A 24983-nucleotide genomic window follows, 5' to 3' on the forward strand; every position below is an offset into this window, starting at 1 on the left:
CATTGCTACGTGATGACCAGAAAACCAGAGGATCTGTAAACGTGTGGGTACTATAGTAGGTAGTGTTAAAGAGACACTAAAGTGAAAAACGATTTTTCTCATATTAGTAAATTACTCTTTCACAATTAAAAAATCAATTGGGAAACCAAAGAAACGGCCCTGCGTTGTTCGGTATAAGCGAGAGTACGTCTCATCCGAGTTCGTCTTAACAGGAGTTCACTGTATTATTATTATTATGCTGTTAGAGGTCGAACAGGAGGCTCCGGCAGCTCCAAAGAGAGTCAGCACAGGCGTCTGTATGAAAAGAGGGCGCCTGAGAAAATGACAGCTTTGTGCTCCACTTCTAAACTTTCTTTGCTGCGCACGACCGCAAGATGCAGCTGAGATGTTCATAGCAGTGTCTGCTATGCGCAGGATGTGTCTTCTCACCAAGCCCAAGGGGTAGTTCACAACCCCTTTAAGCTACTCCCTCCTCTACTAAACAGATGTCCTATTATGCCTACCAACAAGGCAAGATAAGTTGTAAATTTCTGGGGAGACAACAGGAGAAAGATAAGAGAGAGTTATGAAGCATGTCTTTACTTACTCACCCTGTATATTCAGGCTGCCTGGAAGCATGAGAGGTCCTGCTCTGAACACCATCGTCAATGTGCCAGCAGAGAGAGAGAAAATATGGGCTAAATGGGGAGAAAGGGAAGCCCCTGTACACTTCATTCCACACTTTTCCAAAAGGACAACAGAGAGAGCCAGAAAAATGCATGCTCAGCCAACAAAGCTAGACAGAGAATAGGGAGGCAAAAAAAAAATCTCGAGCTTTCCAAAGATGTTGGTTACTCCATATCACCATCAATAAAGCACGTATGAGGCAGGTGCGAGAACGTGGGATAATAATACTAACGTGCGGAGCTTTTGCTGTAGCTTTTGAAAGCCTGAAGTTGTGTTTTACACTCTTGTTTGGAATGCAGCTGTGTGTCCCATAGAAAACATGCCCACAGACCAAGGTACTTACTGCAGCACGCATCGTCCGACAATTTATGACATTTGCATGCTGGCATATCCGTGAACTACTACTGCTTCATAGCTAGCAGACCTCCAAGTTAACCGCTAATGCCTCTGAAGGCTTTTCTGCCAAGGACCTGACAAGACTGCTCGACAAAGATAGCTCCAGATAGGAAAAGATTCTCCAAGCATGGCTCTCAGAATGGAGGTGTAGCCTGGGTCACAGTTTAAAAGAGTCTGGGTGGAAGTGTACATCGAGGGGTTCTAGTTGGAAGGAGGTGACTGGGAATGGAGCGTGACAATCGGGACAAAAGCGAGGCGGCAACTAAGGAGGTAGAAGGTGTAACTAAGGGGCAAGTGAGAAGGAAGGAGAGTAAGGAAGGCAGAGTTAGGAGTCTTCCATGTTGCACGGGCTGTCGATGGAGACGACCGGTGCAAGGGGTGACCGCACGCCGGAGGAGGAAGACTGATGGTGTTGGTGGAAGACTGAGGGGCACCCCGGGGAACCACTGCTGCTCGACAGGGAGTCTCCCATGTCCTGTGGCACTGTTTGCTCAGGGCTGCTCATCGCCTCTAGACTGCTCTGCGACAAGCTAGAAAAAGAATTTGGGGTCGGGGAGGAAGCCAAAAAGAAGGTGCCACAATGTTATGATGATGATCAGGTAAACAAACAAGCATGAAAAAAAAAGAGTACCAGAAAGACGAAAGGATGAGCACTTGTAATTATAACTTATTATTCAGTGCACGCATTTCGGCATGTCTAGCATCGTGCCTATACCATACGCTCCAGTCCTAAAGAGAATAAATAAGCAAACTGAACTTATCTTGAAAAACTTGCTAATCAAGATAAGCAATCAATAAAGAATTTCAATGTGTCTGTACTGAATGCACAGAATGGAAATATGGTTATGACTTCGGGGAATCACAGCATCAATCAACAGTGCACCAATAATTTTTTACAGTCCAAATCACAGCAAGAATCCCACCTGTGATGCAGCATGTGTGACACTGACATGTCTTGTGGTCCACCGGAGAGGTTGAGTCGCTTTGTTGGCATAGGCAACGAATCTCCCTGGTCCATCTCCATATCAACTGCATGGTATACAAAGCCACAATTGGCAAGGCACTTACCCCAAAACCAGGTTGCACGAATGACAGTGACTGTGGCAGTCATTCTTGCTTACATTAATGAATAAACTTGGGGTCCCGGAATTTGCAGTGCAGTTGAAATTGGGCGACTTTTACAACAAAATGACTGACAGGCTGAATCAATGCCAGCACAATGGGATGAGATTCAGGTTCACGGCCAAGACATGAGCTGCGCGACTGTCCTGCAAAAGCTTACCAAGCTTATACGTCTGCATGCGAGGACGAAAGGTGAAAGCTTGCGTCATAAAGGCATAAAGCTTTTAAGCTTGAGGAACATTGCCTATACTGGCGGTGGAGTTGAAAACATGTGCGATATCTCCACTTTATGACGACACAACTATTTATTTCTCATAAAAAAAAACTAAACAGGCAGACTTGATGTTGATGCAGGCGCATGTTCAGTGGGAAGCACGCACAGGGTTCATAGCAACATTGAAGGAAAAAAAAAAATCAACAGTTTTTAAGGACTTTCAAGCCCATAATAGTGCAGCATTTTCAAGGACTTGAAACATGAGCTGTTGAGATTGTACAAGTATACAACACCATCTTTTAGAGCATGGAAGCCTATATTTCACTGCACAGAAGCCAACGCAGGCACATTTTTCTCAATCAATAGCTAAATAAAGAAGTTTTCACAGTTCCTTTCCTTGCTCAGTTCATTGCAGGTTTTATTGCATGCACTGTTTCCTGCAGGCTTCAGTATTCTTCTGATAGTTTGCTTAAACTGATTAACCTCACAATAAGGACTTAATGTGCGCGCGCATGCACACGCAATATGTCCCATGCTCAGTACGCCCTATGCTGCAGTGAAACAATCTTTTAGGCGGGTTAAATGCGGCAGAATATGTCTATTCGTTCGTTTCAAATAGTACTTCCAAATTTTAAATTAATGTCGAAGCAAATTCAAGAACTGTAATATGCGCTCGAATGTTTGCGCAGGCCTATTCAAAAAGCAACTGCCAAAAACTGGCTCCAAAAGTGTACTGACGAAATTCAGGGACTTTTAAGGACCTAAAAAAATTTAAGGGTCTTCAAGGCCTTGAAAATGCCATTTCAAAAATTCCAGGGTTTTCGAGGGTTTCGAGGGACTGCTACGAACTATGACACATAGCAAACAAGCAGCAGCAGCAGCAGCAAAGGCATCTCCATTGTTCAGGCAACTGCCACCCTTCCTCGAACCATACACCTGCCTGCAGATTCTTATCCTCCTTTGCATAGCCCTAGTCTCTTTTCCCCTTGGCCGGTGCACCTACAATGAGAAGCGTGCTTGCTACCTCACTTGCCTATGATTTTCTGGCTGCCACATTATAACCGGTTAGTTTGCAAGTGGCCCGATCTGTAGTCTGTTCTCACTACGTACCGTATCTAACCCCCCAACACCACGGGCTTTGGTTGAGCACAGTCCCAACTGCTGTACTATAGTGGACATATGGGTCACTTATCCTGATAATTCTAGTTATTCCATGACAGCATTGTAACTGTTCCTTGTGACTGAGGCCACGTTTTAGGAAATTTCCGACTGCGTCAACTGTCAAGTGCAGAAAAAAAAGGCGACAGTATGTGCGCAACCACTTGCACATTTCTATTTGCGGCTACTAGTTGGAAGATACACTCAGATTCATACTAACAGTTGAACCCCTTTATAAGAGGCATGATGCAACAGACAATTGGGTATAAGAGACACCAGTGTGCCTACATCAACATAAGAGTTAATCAGAAAATGAGAACATGATAGCCTGCTTATAAGGTACACCTCATATAAGGGACAAGAACAGCTCCCGAGTGCCTATCTCTTACAAAGGGGTTCACCTGTATCACAAGGCAAAGACTATTAAGATGTTGATACAAAATGCAACTCACATTTTCGTTTTACGGGAAATTGGCTTGGCCTAAGGGTGATGGGGCTTTGACTTCTTTGAGGGCAAAGAAAAAAAAAAGAACAGGAAGAACAAACAATGTCAATGATTACACAGCGAAGCATGTTGTTGATGTTTCAAAAGCCTACAATGTGCTACCTGGATGCTATAAACTTGCTATGAGCACGAGTTAACAAGAACACAAAAAGCAAGTGGCAAAAACAGTTTGAAGCAAGGCGCATCTGTGAGCTAGTGGCAACTTATGTCCACAAGGAAAACAGAGTGAACAGAGGATGCAGATCAAAGGCTAACTGCAACAAAATTTTCGCTTTGGCAACAGTGCTTATCATCTAAAAAACCCTAAGAAAGCAATGTGGCTAATGATCGACCATTTTTTTTTATTACAGCCTCTAAATAGTGCCTTAGCAGACAATGCAGGGACATAATGGTAAGCGAATATAATTCCTGATCCCCAAAGAGTGCACATAACCTCTCTGCCACTCTTGTATGTGCCCGGAATCCAAGGGGCACTGGTCCTCAATATCCTTGGTTCTATGCGATTTCTGGAAAGCTATTAAATGTAGTAGTTCTTCAGCTTCAAGTATCAGAAATGTTGATACTGCCGCGAGTCTTATATTTCATGAGTGTAAGCTTCACCCACAAAGACTGTGGGCAACGCGCTGCGCAGGCCTTGCCGTGATGTGTAGGAAGCTTCGCGATTGTTTTGGAACAATCCGTTAAGATTGCGCGCCGCACGAGAATGTTCCAGCTTTGTCGAGAGATAACGCCGCCACCAGTGATATCGCTGGAAAGTTCGATAGCGGCTGTATAAAAGCCGACGCGCTTGACTGCTTGTCAGTTGATCGACGGACGACGCCCTGTTCGCCGCTATCATTGTACAGCGTGTGTTGCTGTAGTTCTAGTTCTCATTGTCCCGGCCACAAGTTCGGCCAAATAAACAGTTTCATTCTGCAAACGCCGACTGCTGTCTTCGTCGACGTCACGACCACGTGACATCTGGTGGAGGTGCTGCTTCATGATCCGGACGCCACCGCGGAGCACTGACCCAAGCCCAAGCCGCGAAGAAGACGACTCCAAAGACAACCCGGATCCTCGAACCAGCCGCCGGCAGAAGAGACTACAACCAGAGTATGGGCTCCTTCCCGAAAACGCCAGGCAGCCGAAGACCGTCACATCGACCGCCGAGACGATGACTGACGCAGTGCCCCCTACGGCGATCGTGATGCAGCCACCCAGGGAGCCGCCGACGTTCCGTGGTTCACCATGTGAAGACCCCGAGACTTGGCTCGAGACCTTCGAAAGGGTCTCAACATTTAATACAGTCGATCCCGGATATATTGAACTCAAAGGGGATCGCGAAATAGTTCGATATATCGATAATTCGAAATATGCTTATTTAAGGCTTTAATTAAAGCACTGCAGGCCTCGACACAGTTCTGAAATCGTAAAAAGCGCGAACATGACGATTCGCTCACATATGCTAAAGAACAAGGCGAGAATTTCTTTTGCAAGTTAACGCACTTTATTTCGCATGAATAAAGTCCGTCAACTTGTCTTGCTTCTTGCGCGCCGTGAATTCAACACGTCATCGTCAATATTATATAAGCTTTCCAAATGAGTAAATTCAGCACCTTCCGCCACAACAGCGGTGATCGACGCTGAACGCTGATGCGAGCTCTGTAGCGCCGTAAAGGGTTTAGCGGTGGCAGCGGCGGCTGGCATCTTCAAACCGCACGGGTCCATTTTCGCAGCACCGGCAACGTCAGCTATGATCTCGGCATCTATGCAATCAGAAACAGCTACGTCGTTATCTGCACCGATGAAGTCACTCGCTGTGCTCCCGTCCGATACGGCGCCCGGAAATGCTAAGTCGCAAAATTCACTGACGCACCTACGCCGTAGTCGGCGGTCATGACGCGCCCGAAGTCGTCACCTGGCACCAAGGCCCGTAAGGAAACAGTGCGCGACGGTTGTTTTCTTGACGTCGTTTCAAGCACCGGTCATCATTTTTATCGCTACGAGCGGGACAATGTTTAGTTCGACTCTCGAATGACGATTTATCAAGAATGAAGCGCGAAGTACACACAGTACACATTCTGCAAGAGACAACGCTGCACGAAGGAACATTTCTCCACCATTGACATGTTGGTGATACCGATGGCACTTGTGGCTTTGCAGAAGGCAGCCGCTACTTTGGCGAGAAATGCGAAAAAAAGCGTAGCCTCTGAGATCAGCGTTTTAAAACCGAAAACACTAAAATACGTCACGAGGTTGCGGATCTCGAAGGCCATGCTTTGCGGGCCCGCATGCTATCGTGCGCGAAGAGACAAGGAAGGGAATGCAAACATTACAACAAGACTGCGAAGTCACTTCGAATTCTCGTTTTGGTGCCCTCGGCAATCAGCCTCTTTGAAAAACACTAGCCCATGCGTTAAAACCTGCGTACCGCGTGTCAAATATACCGGTGAACTGCCAAGCGCTGCGCAACGAACTAGAGCAACGCAATTTCGTCACCTGCACGCGACGAGGGATTGGAACTTATAAGAACGCAGCCGAAAAATGATGAATAGTTGTTAGGAAAAATGCACTTTCTGGGCTTCGGCACGGGGCAGCGTTCGATATAGCGGATGTTTCGCTGTGCGGGATTTCGATATACGTGCACACCAACCCCACACTTTTGCATGGGAAATTCAAGGGGATTTCTCAACTGTTCGATATAGCCAATAATTCGATATATCCGAGTTCGATATAACCGAGATCGACTGTAACTGGAACTGCGAGGACAAGCTGCGCCACGTATACTTCTACCTAGAAGACGCCGCGAGGACGTGGTTCGAGAACCGAGAATCCGCCTTACAAACATGGGATCTCTTTCGGACGACGTTCCTAAGCACGTTCACGAGCGTGGTCTGCAAGGAACGGGCCGCGGCTATGCTGGAGACCCGTGTGCAGCTGCCCAAAGAAAATATTGCCATCTACACGGAAGAGATGAATCGCCTGTTTCGACACGCCGACCCAAGTATGCCCGAAAAGAAGAAAGTGAGGTTCCTCATGCGGGGTGTCAAACAGGAACTCTTCGCTGGATTGATAAGGAACCCGCCGAAGACGGTCGCTGAATTTGCATCGGAGGCTTCCACGATCGAGAAAACGCTTGAGATGCGAACGCGGCAATACAAACGCAGCTTCTCGGCTACAAGCTACGTCGACGTTCAAGCCCTAGGACCCGCCGACCTGCGTGAGACGATTCGAGCAATCGTGCAAGAGGAGTTGCGAAAAATTCTATCTCCGTCGCAACCTCAAGTAGAGTCCATCGTCGACGTCGTGCGCCAGGAGATCCAGCATTCACTCGGCGCGCCTCAGCTAGCAGAGCCGCAGCCGCAAGCTATTAGCTATGCTGCTGCAGCCCGCCGTCATGCTCCTCCTCCACGCCCCCGCCAAGACGCCACACCGCCGCAGTACCGTCGCCAGACGCCGCCGCCGCCACCGACGCCCTACCGACCACCTGTCGGCCAGCGCAACACCCCGAGGAAGACCGATGTCTGGCGTGCCCTCGACAACCGCCCGCTCTGCTACCACTGCGGAGAGGCCGGCCACACGTACCGCCGCTGCCAGTACCGAGAGATGGGACTACGCGGATTCGCTATCAACGCGCCGCGCCCGCAGCCAGGCAAACGGCCGCGCAACATCAACGACTACCTCACCGGAACACAGTGGCAAGAACGACGACCTTCCCGCTCGCCGTCGCCCGGCCGCTGCATGTCACCGCACCGCCGGCCGTACACTGGCCCAAACCGAGGCCGGTCGCCTAGCCCGTATCCGGAAAACTAAGGGCAGCAACCGATGGAGGTGCGGATGCTGTACGACGAACTACCGAAGATCCTCCTCCGCCGCCGCCGCCGACGCCGCCGCGACGACACCATGAGAACACGACGCGAACCGGACAGACCCCTGACGACGAAATCTCGCGGAGTGAAGAAGACCCGACGACGCAAAATGGAAGCAGCGGAACACACCGACGCAGCCGTGACCCCACGCCACGACCTAACTGCAACGCGAGACGACGAACTAGCGACCTCGACGTTCTTATCGACAGCCACAGCGTCACAGCTCTCGTCGACACCGGAGCCGACTATTCTGTCTTCAGTGGACCGTTCGCCACCAAGCTGAAGAAAGTAAAGACCGCTTGGAGTGGACCCGAAATCCGGACAGCTGGAGGCCACCTGATAACGCCGATTGGTGTCTGCACGGCGAGAGTCACCATCGATAACCGGACTTATCCTGCGAGCTTTGTAATCCTACAAATTGCTCTAGGGATGTGATACTTGGAATGGACTTCCTAAGTGACCACGGCGCCGTCATCGACCTTAGGTCTGAGTCGATAACGCTAACCTCAGACAAAGCGCTCCCGCCCCACGCGACGCCAGGGAACCATGCATTGAACGTGATAGAAGAGCAGGTGACCGTCCCGCCGCGCTCCAGCGTCATTATTTCCGTTGGCACCGAAAAACCTGCGAACATTGAAGGCGTCATCGAGGGCGATCAGCAACTACTCTTGAACCGTCAAATTTGCGTCGCAAGAGGTATAGCCGAACTGCGTGACGGTAAAACAAAGGTAATGCTGACAAAGAAGGACGTGTACCCCCTCCCACGAATAGACGACACCCTGGATCGACTTCACAACGCGATGTACTTTTCGTCGATGGACCTCAAGACCGGCTACTGGCAAATCGAAGTCGACGAGAGAGACCGAGAAAAGACTGCCTTTATAACACCCGACGGCCTCTTTGAGTTCAAGGTCATGCCTTTCGGTCTTTGCTCGGCACCTGCGACGTTCCAGCGTGTCATGGACACCGTACTGGCCGGATTGAAGTGGCAGACGTGCCTTGTGTATTTGGACGACGTCGTCGTGTTTTCCTCGACCTTCGACGAGCATCTCCGGCGGCTTGAGGCAGTACTTCAAGCAATCAAGGCCTCTGGACTGACCCTGAAGCCAGAAAAGTGCCGATTCGCGTACGACGAGCTCTTGTTTTCTGGGTCATGTGATCAGCAAGTCTGGAGTGCGCCCAGACCCGCGGAAAACAGCTGCCATCGCCGACTTCGCGCCACCCACCGACAAGAAGGCCGTGCGCCGATTTCTCGGGTTATGCGCCTATTACAGACGCTTCGTCAAAAACTTTTCACGTATCGCCGAACCACTGACGCTTCTCACGAAGAATAACGTGGAATTCAGGTGGGAAACGGCGCAAGTGCAAGCCTTTCAAGAACTTAAACGACGCCTGCAGACGCCACCCATACTTGCGCATTTCGACGATTGCGCCGATACGGAAATACACACCGACGCAAGCAGCGTAGGACTCGGTGCCGTCCTTGTACAAAAGACTGACGGGCTTGAAAGGGTTATCAGTTATGCTAGCCGGTCACTATCCAAGGCAGAATCAAACTATTCCACAACAGAAAAGGAATGCCTTGCCATCCTCTGGGCTACATCAAAGTTTCGCCCCTACCTCTATGGCAGGCCCTTCAAAGTTGTCAGTGACCATCACGCCTTATGTTGGCTAGCTAACTTGAAGGACCCTTCAGGTCGTCTCGCACGATGGAGTCTGAGGCTTCAAGAATTCGACATTACCGTCGTGTACAAGTCCGGACGAAAACACTCTGACGCCGACTGCCTGTCTCGTGCCCCCGTCGACGCGCCGCCGCAAGACGACGACGATGACTGCTTCCTCGGAACTATAAGTGCCGACGACTTCGCCGAAAGGCAACGGGCCGACGCGGAACTGGGGGGCCTTACTGAGTACCTCGAGTGCAAGACCGCCGTTGTTCCGAGGATATTCAAGCGAGGACTGCCGTCGTTTTTCTTACGGAACGGCGTTCTCCTGAAAAAGAACTCGCCACTGCGAACTGACTACCTTCTCGTCGTGCCCTCATCATTGCGACCAGAAGTCCTCCAGGCCCTACACGACGACCCAACGGCTGGTCACCTCGGTGTTTCCCGCACGCTCGCCAGAATACAGGAAAAATACTACTGGCCACGCCTTGCTGCCGACGTCGCCCACTACATCAAGACTTGCCGAGATTGCCAGCGACGGAAGACACCACCGACTAAGCCAGCGGGACTTCTGCAGCCAATCGAACCACCGCACCGGCCGTTCCAGCAAATCGGGATGGACCTACTGGGGCCGTTCCCGACGTCGACTTCCGGCAACAAGTGGATTGTCGTAGCGACTGACTACCTCACCCGCTACGCCGAGACAAAGGCCCTGCCCAAAGGCAGTGCCTCCGAGGTAGCCAAGTTCTTCGTGGAGAACATCGTCTTGCGTCATGGCGCCCCAGAGGTCCTTATCACAGACAGAGGTACCGCCTTTACTGCGGACCTAACTCAGGCGATCTTGAAGTACAGCGAGACGAGCCACCGCCGCACCACCGCCTACCACCCGCAGACCAATGGCCTCACCGAGCGTCTAAATAAGACCATCGCCGACATGCTCGCCATGTACGTCGACGTTGAGCACAAGACGTGGGACGCCGTCCTTCCGTACGTGACCTTCGCTTACAACACGGCCGTCCAAGAAACGACGCAGATGACGCCGTACAAGTTGGTCTACGGAAGGAGCCCGGCGACGACGCTCGACGCCATGTTACCCAACGTCACCGACGAAGAAATGTCGACGCCGCCCCTTACTTACAACGTGCCGAAGAAGCTCGACAGCTGGCCCGCCTGCGCATCAAGACCCAGCAGCACACTGACAGCCGTCGCTACAATCTTCGGCGACGCTTCGTCGAGTACCAGCCCGGCGACCGTGTCTGGGTCTGGACGCCAATACGACGACGCGGACTGGGCGAGAAGCTTCTTCGACGATACTTCGGACCGTACAGGGTACTTCGACGTCTAGGCGCACTCGACTACGAGGTTGTCCCCGACGGCATCACGAACTCCCAGAGGCGCCGAGCTCGACCCGAGGTCGTGCATGTGGTGCGCCTTAAACCGTACTATGCTCGTTAGCGCACCTGAGGACTCTAATGTTTGCTTTCTTTATTAGTTTTCTTTAGTATTGCATGTATTCATGTTCTGTTTTTAAGCATCGGGACGATGCTTTTTCAGGGGGGGGCATTGCCGCGAGTCTTATATTTCATGAGTGTAAGCTTCACCCACAAAGACTGTGGGCAACGCGCTGCGCAGGCCTCGCCGTGATGTGTAGGAAGCTTCGCGATTGTTTTGGAACAATCCGTTAAGATTGCGCGCCGCACGAGAATGTTCCAGCTTTGTCGAGAGATAACGCCGCCACCAGCGATATCGCTGGAAAGTTCGATAGCGCCTGTATAAAAGCCGACACGCTTGACTGCTTGTCAGTTGATCGACGGACGACGCCCTGTTCGCCGCTATCATTGTACAGCGTGTATTGCTGTAGTTCTAGTTCTCATTGTCCCGGCCACAAGTTCGGCCAAATAAACAGTTTCATTCTGCAAACGCCGACTGCTGTCTTCGTCGACGTCACGACCACGTGACAATACTATTGCTACCTTTTTGCGACATATTCTTTAGCATCTGTAATTTATTTTAGACGTAAAGTTTTTCGTATATGTAGCTCCGTTGCTATCAACAGCAGGTCTGTGGTTAAAAATTTGCCTGGGATGCCCTCTGAAACAGGGCACAGAATTGTGTATTGATTTTGTTAAGTTGTGTCTTTGCCTCTGTGCATCTTTTAGCCTTATAGCACTTCACATCATGCTTGGAAAAAGGACAATTTCTGACTAGCACACCCAGTAGGTCACTAAGCTGTCTCATCACCACTTATATACTTTAAGGAAGCCTCTATGTCACCCTACAGAAGCAAGCACTTTCAATACTCGACTTGCACGAAGCTTTCGATGTGAACAATATGATTCAATATCAAAACAAGCTGAACCATTCCTAAGCAGCTATGCATGCAAATTAACTACAAATTAGGGGTGTGCGAATATTCGAAATTTCGAATATTTTTCGAATAGTGTTTGCTATTCGATTCGATTTGCACTGAAATTTTACTATTCGAACTTCCCAAAGACAAATGCAGTCAACGTCCGGTTGAAAGTGACCCCTTCAGATTTTCAATATGCTTCACCTCATTACACTCTCGTATTGCGGCAAAGCTGCCTTTCAAGCTCCATTACGGTCGAACTTAGCCAAGAGACAAAGTCCGGTTGGAAGTGATCCCTAGATTTTCAATATGCTTCACCTCATCACACCCCCCGTATTGCGGCAAAGCTGCCTTTCAAGCTCCGTTACGGTCGAACTTAGGCAAGAGACAGTCAATGTCTGATTGGAAGTGGTCCCTATATTTTCAATATGCTTCACCTCCTCACACCCCCGTATTGCGGCAAAGCTGCCTTTCAAGGTCCGTTACGGTCGAACTAAGCCAAGAGACAGTCAACGTCCGTTTGGAAGTGGTCCCTAGATTTTCAATATGCTTCACCTCATCAGAAGCCCGTATTGCGGCAAAGCTGCCTTTCAAGCTCCGCTACGGTCCCAAATGTATTAACTCAAGAAAACGCTGGTTCCAATATGGAGATGAAAAATGTGGCAGAGTTGGGGGCTCAATTAATGCTGTTTTGGACCTGAAATTTGGGCAGGAAGTCCGAAAAATCGGACACCGAAGCTTTGTAGCATCCAAAATTTCAGATGTTGTTATATATCGACGTCTACGAGGCAGATTTGGAACTCCGGACTTGAAGGGAGCACACCCTTTTCTGCCACATCAGTTGGCCTTCCACAGAAGTTGAAAGAGAAGGAGAGGCTGAGGAAATGGCATCTCTGCCTATCACGTGTAAAGTGTTGTCGGCACCACTTTGGCTGCACCAAATCATGCACATAAATACAATTCGGCCTCTACATTGCCTCATTCTTGATAAGAAAGACAACTATGAAATATGACCCCACCAGCGCTTCATCAACCTAGCAAAAAGAAACACTTTCATGTTGCTATCTCACAAGAAAATACTTAGGGATTCTCTGCAACTTTTTCTGTAATTTCACTTTGAAATATTCGAAAAATGTTTGAGAAATATTCGAAAATTATTCGAAATTATTCGATTCGATTCGCACTCAATCTTTATTATTCGAATCCACTTCGCACCCAAAATTTTGCTATTCGCACAGCTCTACTACAAATGTAAAGCCTCTAGTTTTACTGCTCGAAATTACGTAGTAGAGTCTAGAGAAGTGGCACTAACCTTGTTGCAAATGCCTTCCTTGTAGGACTTGGGCTGGGACTAGGAGAAAATGCTTGCTTGTTTGAAGCGCACATTGACGGGGAAAAGCACTGCTGCAAAACAGAGAGAAAATGACCCTTCCATTTAGTCCTTCTTTCCTTAGCCGCAAAGAGACTTGTTCTCACAAAAACATACTCTTTAAAATGATGGGATAAGCACAACAGATTCCCATCAACAATATCTAGGGACAAGTTTGAAAAGGTTTGCTATCACTTTCTGCTTCTAACCCTCCATTTTTTTTTTTTAAGGGCAAGGACAAACTACAACTAGCCATTGCAAACATAACAGCTGAACACGGGACATTCAAGCCTGGGAAGGCCACTATATTCATTAAAACAATTGGAAACAATTGCTTGAAACACGACAACTGGTTTTCACAGTCCTCCTAGTAAGCATTGTGCATGCTTCCAGAGAAGACTACAAGTCCGGCAAAAGCTAATGCGAACGAAATAAAAACTCTCAGCAATGGGAAGAAAATCCAACAGAAGCTGTGTTCCTAATACGAGAAATAAAGAGGCTGGTGAGTGGCGCTAACTGGCAAACTTGTGTAGCCAGCCAGCTTTTGACTGGCTGGAGAATGGCCCAGCCTGGCTCGAATTGCACGATAGCAACATCCATCCAAAAATAATTAGGTTGGTTGGCTGGTTGATTTATGGGGTTTAACGACCCAATGCAACTCTGGCTCAGTCAAAATATTACCAACACGGCCAAGAAAATAATTAGGATTTTGCCACAAGCCGAAAATGACCACTTCTAAACTTCCGTCGTTTTACGCGCGGGAACCACGATATGATTACAAGCGACACCATATTGGGAGTTTAAACATTAATTTTGAACAGCTGCAATTCTTGAATGTGTACCTAAATTAAGGTACATGGCTGTTGTCTTTGCATTTCAACCCCATCTAACTGCAGCCGCTGTGGCTGGAAACCAAACTCGTATACTTAAGCTTAGTGTGGCAACACCGCAGGCAATATGCTACCCCAGCAGGTAGGATGGCTGCTGGCAAACATGACCGATTGCTTTCATGCAGCACTGCACAAAATCACTGCCCCCACATGGTGTTGTCTGTCCGCCGACAAAAGCTAGTGGAAGGCGAAGGCAAAACAGAGGGTCACACCTTGCCAGCGCGCGTTGGAGAGGGGGAATTGCAGATGCCTGGGGGTGGCGTGAATATGTGGAGAGGATCAGTCAGAGACCGGGGCCTCTTGCCTCCATCGCCTAGGCAGCCATCACCCTGCAGAAGGCAGACAGCCCCCAACACCCTTATTAGGAAACAGCGCAACCGAAAGTGCTCAAATAAAATAGGTGTTGCATTCTCTAGCATATTTTGCAAAATAATGCTTTTTCTCTTTTTCCGAATTCAACAATTTTACACTTTGGACACAAAAAAAATTTATGTGAGCCCACGACATACCCTGGGAAGGAAGGGGGGGGGGGGGGCGTATATGCAATAGTACTTTTCTCTCTTTGTTTTTGCAACAAACAGCCATTTTGAATGGTACATCGAACAAATGTGCATTTAGGAGGCATTTAACAAAAAGAAAGTCGAACAAGCTACAGAGCCTATCATGATTTCCTGAGCTTACTAAAATAAAGGGATGTGTGGCCGCAGAAGTGTTCAAAACCTACCCATTTTGATGATCACACGCACGGATTGCGGCCAAACGAATTGAGAGGCACACTGCATAAAATCCGAAATTTCGGTTGTCTCGATTTTAGGAGAGACTCTTCATGCTGACCCCCCCCCCCGGGGGAGTTTATTTCAGAAAATTGGGCATAAAGAAAAATTGGTAGCTACTTGTATTAACAATTTTGTTTGGTCACTCGCAAAAAATCTTGCTTCACTAAAACCAGTACCATACCACATCTCGCATTTTTTATTTCATTATACTGCGACCATGCATCACTGAAATGCGTGACTAACGAAAGTTTACTCTGACTTCATTTTATTTATATTTGTTACACTGACTTTCAGCTTGGTGTATTTTAATTCCTTTCACTGGGAATCTGCCCTTTTCTTCAGGAGGTCGAGAAAAGCTTTCCTTTTTACGCCCAAGATCATAGACAGTGGGCCTAGTGGTGTGCACAATACAGCAACAGTAACTTCTTTATCCCAACCAATTGAGATCCGTTGCAAGATTCTAGTCTCCCTTGATCTCATGCAAGGCTCGAAAGGGTTGCTCAAAGTCGCTTGCAATATTACGATCATTGGGAAGAGGGAGGCAAAAGCAACTACGCAGCAGAAACAAATGTTTGCAAAGGAATTGATCATGCTGATTGGATCTTACAGATATTCAGCAGTACCATATGAATGCCGTACTGCTGTCCGCATGAATAACAGCAGCCTACGTTTTCTCTGAAGGGTTGAGAAGATGCATTGCCTACTCTCGCGCTGGAGATGCAAACTGCAAGAAAGCACTCGCGCTTTAACACAAACTACATACAGTAAAACCTCGGTGATACGAATCTCGCGGGCTTACCAAAAATATTCGTATCATCTGAAATTCGTATCACCAGAAAATGTGGAAAATTAGTATGCGAAAAGAGAAAGTTGGCATACGCTTTGATTCAGTGTTTCTCAGGGCCGCAGCGACGTCATGAACAGCTGTGAATGATTGCCAGTAAAATTTTTAGACGTCAACGATCATACTTGTACTCGTAAATATACGGTGCATGCGCGCGTGTGTAATTAATGAACCAGATGTGCTGTGCCCCGTAACCGCTAGGAGCCCCTTCCTAATCTTACTACGCTTTTCTGCATGACACCAGAGTAGTGCCGCGAAAGTGACTTAAGAAGCGCTTTGCACACGATAGATAGAGGCCAAACTCCTTCGCCAAGACCGCCCGCTTCGTCTCTCGGGGTCTTCGTCCACCTTTAATGAGACTTCATGACGGACCCGCAGCCCAAATTTCAGTCTTTTTTCATAGAACGTCTGATTGCGGGGACATGGCTTGCATCGACGTGGCAGGCACGTGTGAACACAGTACAAAGACGCTGCTGCCTCAAGCATAGGAGCACGTGTCAACGCGTCGGGAAAAAAAAAGTGCTACGTTAACGTCATCTGTAATCTTAACGCGAAGGCGCCTAAAGGCCTCCAAGATTCGCGCACACTATGTCGGAGGCAACGAGGCACCGTTGATGGTCGCGCAGCGCGCATGCCCGCGCCCGTGCGTGGCTTCCACGTCTTCAGCGACAGCGCGGGCAGCACCCGTTCGTACCTGTGCGCTAGCGTACGTTCGTATCACACGTCGCGGGATGCAAATCGGTTCGCAACAACCGTACTCCAATACGTTGCAGGCTAATGGGCATTGGCCGGGACCACAGAAAAATTCGTATCACCCCGAAATTCGTACGAGCCGTGATCGTATCACCGAGGTTTTATTGTAATCACATGGAACTCTCAGCACTACAATAAAAATAAGTACTCCAAAGCCAGTTATTCTGAGATGATTGCGTTTAGCAACATTGTCACTTCAACGAGATTTCACAAGGATAGCACCAGACACGTTCAATCATACATGGGTCACAAGACTCGCAACGGTTGGGCATTGTGTCAACCATGCTAAAATGGCGAGCCACAAATGTTGCTTGTAGACTCTGACTTGGTGACCAGCACATATCTAATGAAGGTGACAGTGTCAACGGTAGTGATAGTCTCGGAATGCCAATTCACTCCCAATTAGGAGTGAACAGTGACAAAGGTTAAGTTGGCCTAACGATATATTTGCATGACTATTCAATGTGAATAGCTCAGTTCTCATTGCCACGCATGTGGCAAGTAACCATGGCTACATGAGACCACTCACCAAGGTAAGATCATCCCAGGACTGCGATATCTGCAGCTTTGACTGCACCTCCCTGGAAGTGGCGAAATAAAGCAGTTGCCGACATCTAAAAGAAGTAATGTTTGGCAAGAGCAAGCAAAGAATGTTGATGCTCATTTTGCACGAAACATGCTAAAGCCTCTTTTTCCAAAGCGCTGCCCCACAATTTACACCTTTACCATTTCCATACGCATGCAAATGGCAGCAGAAAAAGATGAATGTACAAATGACCTCTTCACTGACAAGCCTAGGCTGTGGGGCTACAGGAATGCAAACAAGGAAAGCACACACACATACAGAAAAAGAAAGGTTGTTTCTTGATAAATTTCAAATATATGAACTGCACAACTAAACAAGAGATGACCTTTAAAAGAGTTGACGGTTAGGCGAGTTGGTGTTTTGACATAGAAACCATTGTAAGTAGTGCAACTAGACAGGACACACAGCAAGGAACAAACGAGCACAGGCGCACCTGTGCTCGCATGTGTGCCTGTGCTTGTCTGTTCCTTGCTGTGTGTCCTGTCTGGTTGCGCTACTTACGATGGTTTCTATGTCTAAACAACAAATATTTCAGGTATGGGGGTGGTGGGGGTGGAGGACAGCATACTTGGAAAATGTAGTAATCTCAGAAATGCTTGTATTTGTAAATAGTGCTCTTGAACACAACAAAAGATGAGAACTTGTTATACCAAAGCATACCGGTGGCCCACAATGACTTATTTGATGAGCCTTCCATAACTTTGACCTTGCACGTTTACAGCGCAAGTTTAACTAGTACAGAAGAATTATTAACCTAATCTACAACGCAAAGCAACTAGGTGCATTTCAAGCTTGCCTACAGAACACATCACAAGTTTCATGTACTTTTTTCGCATCAAAGCACTTTCTAAATTTGATGCGCCTTTTCCTTTTCTTTAAGAATGACCCAATTTCTGAGCTGTTTATAATGCATTCCCAAATAACTAAATTTATAAACACTGAGTCGTGAGGACAAACATCCGTAGCAGCCCCTGTAACTTGATGCCCTCGCAGAGGGCTCTGGTTTAATATGACGACAGCCTAGTTTCCTTCTTAAAGGGACCCTGAAAAGGTTTTGACGATTTTGTATAAACACGTTGAGCCGTTAAAGCACGTCCCAAGACTCAATTGCAGGTCGATTTAAGCCCTCCTCGTTAGCTGTGTAATTTATTACAAGACTTTAAACATGCGAAATGCTACAGATCACAGCGGCTTAGCCGAATTAGTTTTCAACTGTCAGCATCCTTTTTACGCAGCATTGTTCCTCCTTATGAAGCACCGGCCACTGTTATGATTGGATATGTCCAGTCCACATCACACCTCCAGTGGGCAGCGAACGTCGTCTGCCTGTGTTACAATGTGCTCTGTGTTGACGTGAGCTGCAGGACAGTGTTTATCTCGAGGTTTCTTTTCACGGACATCATAAGTTGCCCTAGCTTAGTTGTGTGCTACGAATATAGCAATTGGTGACTTGTAAAGCTGCAACATCATGTAAGGCTTGTAAGGCATTTGGCAAGTGGAGTGTCTTCAGCATGCCGCTGAAGTGAGCGTTGGGCTCTCGCTATCCAGTCGACGCCAGGATCCACGCATCTGCGGCTGTAACTTCACCCCTCAAGAGAAAATCACATTGCGCGAGTTCACGCTTGTCGGTGATCGTTCTTACATACTTTTTGCTTGTCCGCACGCCTTTGCAGGTTGTCACCGTACAGGGGAAATAAAATAAGAACAATAAGAATGGCTGGTAGTGCAGCAGCAGCTGGTAGAGCAGATATCAAGCACTTCGTGCACTTCATCTTTTGTTGCCAGACGGCGCGCGCCAGGCACTTTCGACGGAGCTCAATCTGTCTAGTGTGCTTTGGTTGCCAGCGACGGCTGGCTGTTTGACGAGTTGAGGAGGCAAAGCAGTGGAGAGAAGGAGGGTATGGCTATAATTGCCCGCAGCTGCCTTGGTATACAGTGTGTCGCTAAATTTGTGGTGTGAATGATTTGATGACGCTGTAGCCTAAACGCTGACAAAATTTCAAAAACCGTTTCAGGGTCTCTTCAAACGTGTGCCTAAACACAAGAACACAACTGCTACAGCTGGAGTGCATTGCAGTTAGGTCGCAAATAGCTACGCACTTTCAGACACTGATGAAATGATTAAAACCACAGTGTGCAAGGCATACTTTTCGTGGGCAGTCTCCCTGATCATGACATCCATGCCTTCTTCTTGCTTGATCTGGCTCACGCGGGATGGCACCGCAGCTAGTGGCGACTGCAACGTGGTCAGTTGGGCATTAGATTCAGCAGTTTTGTTATTTTCTTGGCAATCAAGTTGTACTTCTGCAAATACATTTCGGCAAAATGTGCTCGAGTGTAAGACAGAGAATTTAGATGGCAAAAAGATGCACAGCATAATAATTGCTAGTTGCACATTCACTCAAATACAAGTTATTTAATCCTAGCAGGTGAATAAAAAGAAGGCATCAAAGTAAGCACTTCATACTTTTCAGAAATCAATGTGTTGGCATCATTGGGCCTTTATCAAAGGCACATTTCCTCATAACTTGTACATGTCCCACTTGTCTAGAGCATTACGTTGGTGCATTAAGGAACAAAGAAAGCCGCACAACTCTTACAGCGAAGGGGACAAAATGTGTGTATTTAACATTTTTTGTTTAAAAAGAAAAAGGTAAGAGATTTCAAAGCTAACAGCAGCCTTGCAATAATTCACACTTTCTGTTCATTCAAAGAAATTTCAAATTTTTGGTTGGCCTGTCATACCTATTTTCAAGTCATTTTGAAGCTGCTTAATTCAAACTGCTCCATCGCGTAAATTTATACTCTTTGCTTGTCCGTGCCGAAAAAATATCTGCTGTCTTTGTCACTTCTGGCCGAATATTTGCATTCTTATATCACTAACAGATTCAAATAAAACCGATCAACTGTCTACAAAGCAGCCAAACAAGCTCAACAACACACACCAACAATCGTGTATTGACTGACGAAGAAAGATAGAAAAGAAAATGGAGTCAGTCTGGCCTTGGTCTGTGACTTGTGGAATGCTTGAGTCACTTTCGCCGCAGTAAGCTGGTGTCATGGGGAAAATCATACTAAGACTGGGGAGGGGCTACCAACTTTCACAGGAATTGCAAACTTTGTCCCTTACTTACACACACATGCACATGCCGCATAATAACGAGCACTGGTATAACACCTAAAAACTTTTTGGAAGTCTTTCACAGCTGCCTTTGTTCTTGTGACACATCACCCCCCCCCCCCCCCGAAACTCCAACTAGTACTTTACGAATCTCTTGAATTTCGAGGTCCCCGATATGCAGGTATGTAATATGTGAATTGTTCAGGTTTGTGAAAATTAGGCACTTGCTTTCTTTCATCGGCAGACCAATGGTCCAATGCTGCAGATACAAGTGACTTGCAAGGTCCCGTCAAGACTTACCGAAGGCGAGTGGTTGGGACTGAAGCTTGCACTGAAGCGTCTTGTTCGTGGGATGCTTAGCACCAGTGGAGAGAGAGCCTCCCTGTTATACACATACAAAGAAAACAGAGAAAACAGCACCAGTTACACCTATGCTAAAAGGATCATAACATCTGTCTATACATGATACCCGACAGGTGGAAAGTTTGACCTTTTTTTGCCCTCATCGCACACCTACATATATTGTACAGTAGTTTCCTAAAGCTTTAGCAAAGAGCCGCTCTTCGGACTTAAGGTGCACAAACAAAGGAAAAGAAAAACAACCTAGGAAATCACAGACACAGTCTCTCTGGGATAACCCATTAAAGTTTCTTAAATTTCAGTGCTCAAAAGCATTACAAAAAACAGGCATCACACACGAACTAGAACTGAGCAGTAAAAGCGGCTGAAGCCTGGCAGTGATAATTTGTCCCACTGCTTTTTTTTGTCAAAATGTGTAACCTAATGAGACACCAAGAAAAACTTACTTCATGTGAACACCTCTCATTACCAAAACTGCACTGCACAGAATCGACACCACAACCATAATCCTAGGCCAACAAGCCCAAGTGACCACACGCACTCAGTGTGCATGGTCAGGCAGTATGGCACGCACTGGACCTTCCTTTTAGCGGCGTCAAAAATGTGCATTTTCCTGCTGGGTCGCCAGCCCCGCGCCTAGATTGATGGCACCTCTAACAGTTGTGCCGCTCATGACAGGAAAACCTGACAAGCTGCACGATTCCTACTTCCGGTAACATCACAATGACCACTAAATAGGAGCCACAAAAACATTTAGTAGGTCTAAAAACAGGCCACTTGCTGCGAATTCACGCACAAGTTGTCTCAAGTTTTTGTTTAAGTTAGTTGACATCAATGAACTTTGAAAACCAACATTTTAAATACTAAACTAAGACACAAAGCTAGATGCAAGGAACAATGAATGCCAAGCTTGCAATTTCGTGGTCACTGGTTTTCTAGAAACAAATATACCTCGCGTAAAATGTACTGCTGCATAACTACCGATCAGATGTATTACATGTGAAGAAAAAAAAAAAAACACTTGATCACATAACTGTGATAAGACTAGAACACGCAGGCCTTCAGCCGTACAAAGTATCTCTTTCTCTTTTGCCATTTTGCACCAGATTTGGCAATTTATAGTGGTGTGGAGGCATTTATCTTCTGAGTGTCCAGAACGACAGCCTCCATTGTAGAGTAATTTATGCATTTAGCAAAGTTACGTTGCTGTAATTACTTGAACAAGGCTATTGCATTTCACTTGAGCAGTGAGAAAAGGCTGTCTCTAATGTAATATAGCCAAAGAAATTTGGAATAGAGAAGTTCGTGCAGGAACCAAGGAAATATTTATCTCCACTGGCTTGCTGAAATTGATACAGGCCGGAAAAGAATGCAGTTTTGATGTTGATCTTGTGTACTATTACAAATCTCGTCTGTGTTACCAATAACAAAAACTAGCCAAATAATAGAGTCGCGGGATCGAATCCCGGCCGCGGCGGCTGCATTTTCGATGGAGGCGAAAATCTTTGAGGCCTGTGTACTTAGATTTAGGTGCACGTTAAAGAACTCCTGGTGGTCTAAATTTCCGGAGCCCTCCACTACAGCGTCTCTCATAATCATATTGTGGTTTTGGGACGTTAAACTCCAGATATTATTATTATTATTAGACAAATAATACCACTATTGTGACACTGGCCGTTTAAGCAGAATCTTTTGCCAGGACTTGCAAATGAGTTCTGCGGAATCCCGCAAGGTTGGCGGAAGGGTTATGAAAGGGATAATTGACAACCACCTGTTTCGTAACCTATTTCTTCAACTAGAAGCTTTCCTTTCCGAGAAATCTGTATGGATTTCCTTGTGGCTTTGTGTTACAAACAAGTGGTTGTCGATTATCCCTTTCATTTGCCAGGACTTGTACGTGATGAATGAGTACAATGAAAATTTGGGACACATATGCTGTGTGTGGCTTGAATGGCCCCCCCTTCCCCCCCAAAGGAACTTCCTTTGCAAGGGAAGGCAACAAAGTACACAAATATTGGCTATACCTCTGAACCTACAGGAGTCATATTCTGAAATTCTTTCAAGAAATTATTTAGGCCTCAAAAAGATGCAAGGAAACATGGTGAAATGAACGAAATGCAGCTTTTTCACTGCTATTTTAGGGCACACATGTTTTTCGTCGCAATGACAGGAAGCTAATCACTTCAGTAAGGCCTCATGCTGGACATCAGTTTGCACAAAAGCAAGGATGCTTCCGAGAGCGATTGGCTCAGGAAAGTAGCGACAGAAGTGTTTATGGAGCTCACCTGAATGTGGGCGTGTTTCCCAAGACATTGATCATGGGCGCACTCGACGAACGTTTCAGGTTAGAGCCCGTGCCAAGGGGTGGCGGTGGGTCCACGTCCATTCTGCTAGGAGCGCTGATTCACGCTATGTTCGTCATCTGCACGTCTTGCACTCGCCTGTGGTAAAGAAAAGACAATATTTCATGCGATTCAACCTTGGTTGAAAGATCATATCTCCATACCCTATACTGATGGAAAATATTCGCATTTCACAAGATGCCACCCTACTGAGCAAAGAGTGATACATATACTTCCAACAGCTTGTTTTTCAGCTCAGTTTCTTCTTTTTATTGCATTAAAAAAAAAAAAAAGAGGGTATTGGATTCACCTCAACAGGCCCAATATGAAAATGGAGGAAACTGTCTCATTGCCATTGCAAGGTGTCTTATGCCCACAGTTTTACAATGACAGATTGCTTTTTAAGTGCAGTGTTGATGGCTCTTGCTTCAGAAAAAACACATTAATTTGCTCCTTGACAGTCCTATGACATTTTGCAATAGCACTTACTTTGTTTTGAAGAGCTAGTGTATGTAGTACATGTCGGTAGTAAAATCTGCAATCTAATACAGGAGGACAAAAATAAAGATGTTGAGCATAGAGGGCAGCACTAGGTCCTGATACATCAGTTACCCCCTCCCCCTCTATTTTTTCTATTCTCATTTGGAAAGGATTGAGATTCCAGTCTGTGACAAATGCAAACTTGTGTGCCTGCTCATGTTAATAACTACATACGTGCTGTGCCAGCATTTACGTGTTTGCTACAGATTTTAAATTGCGTCACTTGTATTTTGAAGAACAGAATTCGGCAGTAGTTGGTTAAGGTAATGGCACTACATTTCCACCACACAACAGTTTTAATCATAACTTCGAAAAGCTACGGAGACAGTCTTCATACCATCAATTTTTTTTTAATGGCCATACTACAAGTTCTGTGAGCATCCTAGGGCAACACGCCGACACTAGCATTTAGAATATACTAATAACCGAGGGAAGATTGCAGAACTGCACATGTCAAAGAACAGAAATTGGTAGATAGTACACCATTCAATCCAATTGGTAATTAAATTACATCACAACAGCTAAATTATGTCGTTCTTTTACAGAGCATTAAAGTTCTTATTACTAGCAACAAGAGCAAGACAACATAGAAATTTTTGTTCGGGAGTACTTTCCCCGAGGATTTGTGAAGCGACTCTGGCAACACCATGCTGGTCGGCACGCTTGAAGTACTTGAAGCAATCAGCTATTGTAAATACAAATGGTCAGGGCAGCAGATGTGGATGTTACTGGTTTGTCGAAGGACAGATATGGACTGTCTAGCCTGCGTCAGAGTACTCAAGGCACGGAAAGTCGGTCTATGCATGACCGAGAACAGCCCGGTGTCACTGAAATGCGGTGCGCGGTTTATTCCAGATAGTTAACCAGGCTGACCACTGCTACCGAGAAGCAGTTTAAGCTCACGCATTGTTTGCGCGCAGACACTTGGGAGAGAACAACTCACAGAAACAGTGATTCGGACATAATCGGAATGCCTCGCCATATTGATGTTGGCGAATCCAAACGCATAATTAAAGTACGCCTCTTCGCACAACCGAGTGGGCAGTTACATGCTGTCATTTAAGTGTACGTGGACACCGAGAGCATCTAGCATACAAAACACACACACACACAAAAGTGAACGATCGAAAGCCGACAAGCGGCGCGATGAAAAGAGAGAACCGACTTTTGAACTGTGCTGAGCGCACCACCTTTTCAAGGACCACAGAATGTTTCAACGGTTGGGCGCTTGCACAATTTGTGGGACGTGGTTAAGCCGAACAGAAAGGCACAATAGATGCGGCGTGCTGCTAACAGCAGTAAAGTAGTACGCCTGGTAACTAATCTGTCAGCCGCGCGCCTCGAAGGCGCTCCGCAGGAGAACGGCTGTGCGAGTGGAAAGCAGCGAAGTAGACATGCCCCCCACCTCCATCTGCTGCTCTTTCCTCGTCGGTCGGTATCTCATGATTACCTAACAATTCGCGGGAGCCCACGAAACCA

General features: G+C 46.9%; 1 protein-coding gene across 4 annotated transcripts in view; it reads right to left on the bottom strand.

Annotated features, from left to right (window-relative positions):
* The window catches only part of LOC119387806 (P2R1A-PPP2R2A-interacting phosphatase regulator 1), a 34320-nt gene that overhangs the window by 8570 nt on the left and 767 nt on the right, over positions 1 to 24983 (bottom strand). For 3 of the 4 annotated variants that reach the window (XM_049413690.1, XM_037655318.2, XM_049413689.1), the window contains exons 2-10: positions 22908 to 23063; positions 20563 to 20644; positions 19289 to 19377; positions 17085 to 17136; positions 14395 to 14511; positions 13236 to 13327; positions 4009 to 4061; positions 1986 to 2091; positions 591 to 1592 (exon numbers count right to left, since the gene is read on the bottom strand). In XM_049413690.1, the coding sequence (XP_049269647.1) occupies positions 1388 to 1592; positions 1986 to 2091; positions 4009 to 4061; positions 13236 to 13327; positions 14395 to 14511; positions 17085 to 17136; positions 19289 to 19377; positions 20563 to 20644; positions 22908 to 23008 (897 nt within the window). In that variant the 5' untranslated portion in view covers positions 23009 to 23063 and the 3' untranslated portion in view covers positions 591 to 1387. The remainder of the gene's footprint in view (positions 1 to 590; positions 1593 to 1985; positions 2092 to 4008; positions 4062 to 13235; positions 13328 to 14394; positions 14512 to 17084; positions 17137 to 19288; positions 19378 to 20562; positions 20645 to 22907; positions 23064 to 24983) is intronic. The other variant, XM_049413691.1, reaches the window with a different exon arrangement.

The sequence above is a fragment of the Rhipicephalus sanguineus genome, chromosome 3 (assembly GCF_013339695.2).
Source record: "Rhipicephalus sanguineus isolate Rsan-2018 chromosome 3, BIME_Rsan_1.4, whole genome shotgun sequence".
Taxonomy (NCBI): Eukaryota; Metazoa; Arthropoda; class Arachnida; order Ixodida; family Ixodidae; genus Rhipicephalus; species Rhipicephalus sanguineus.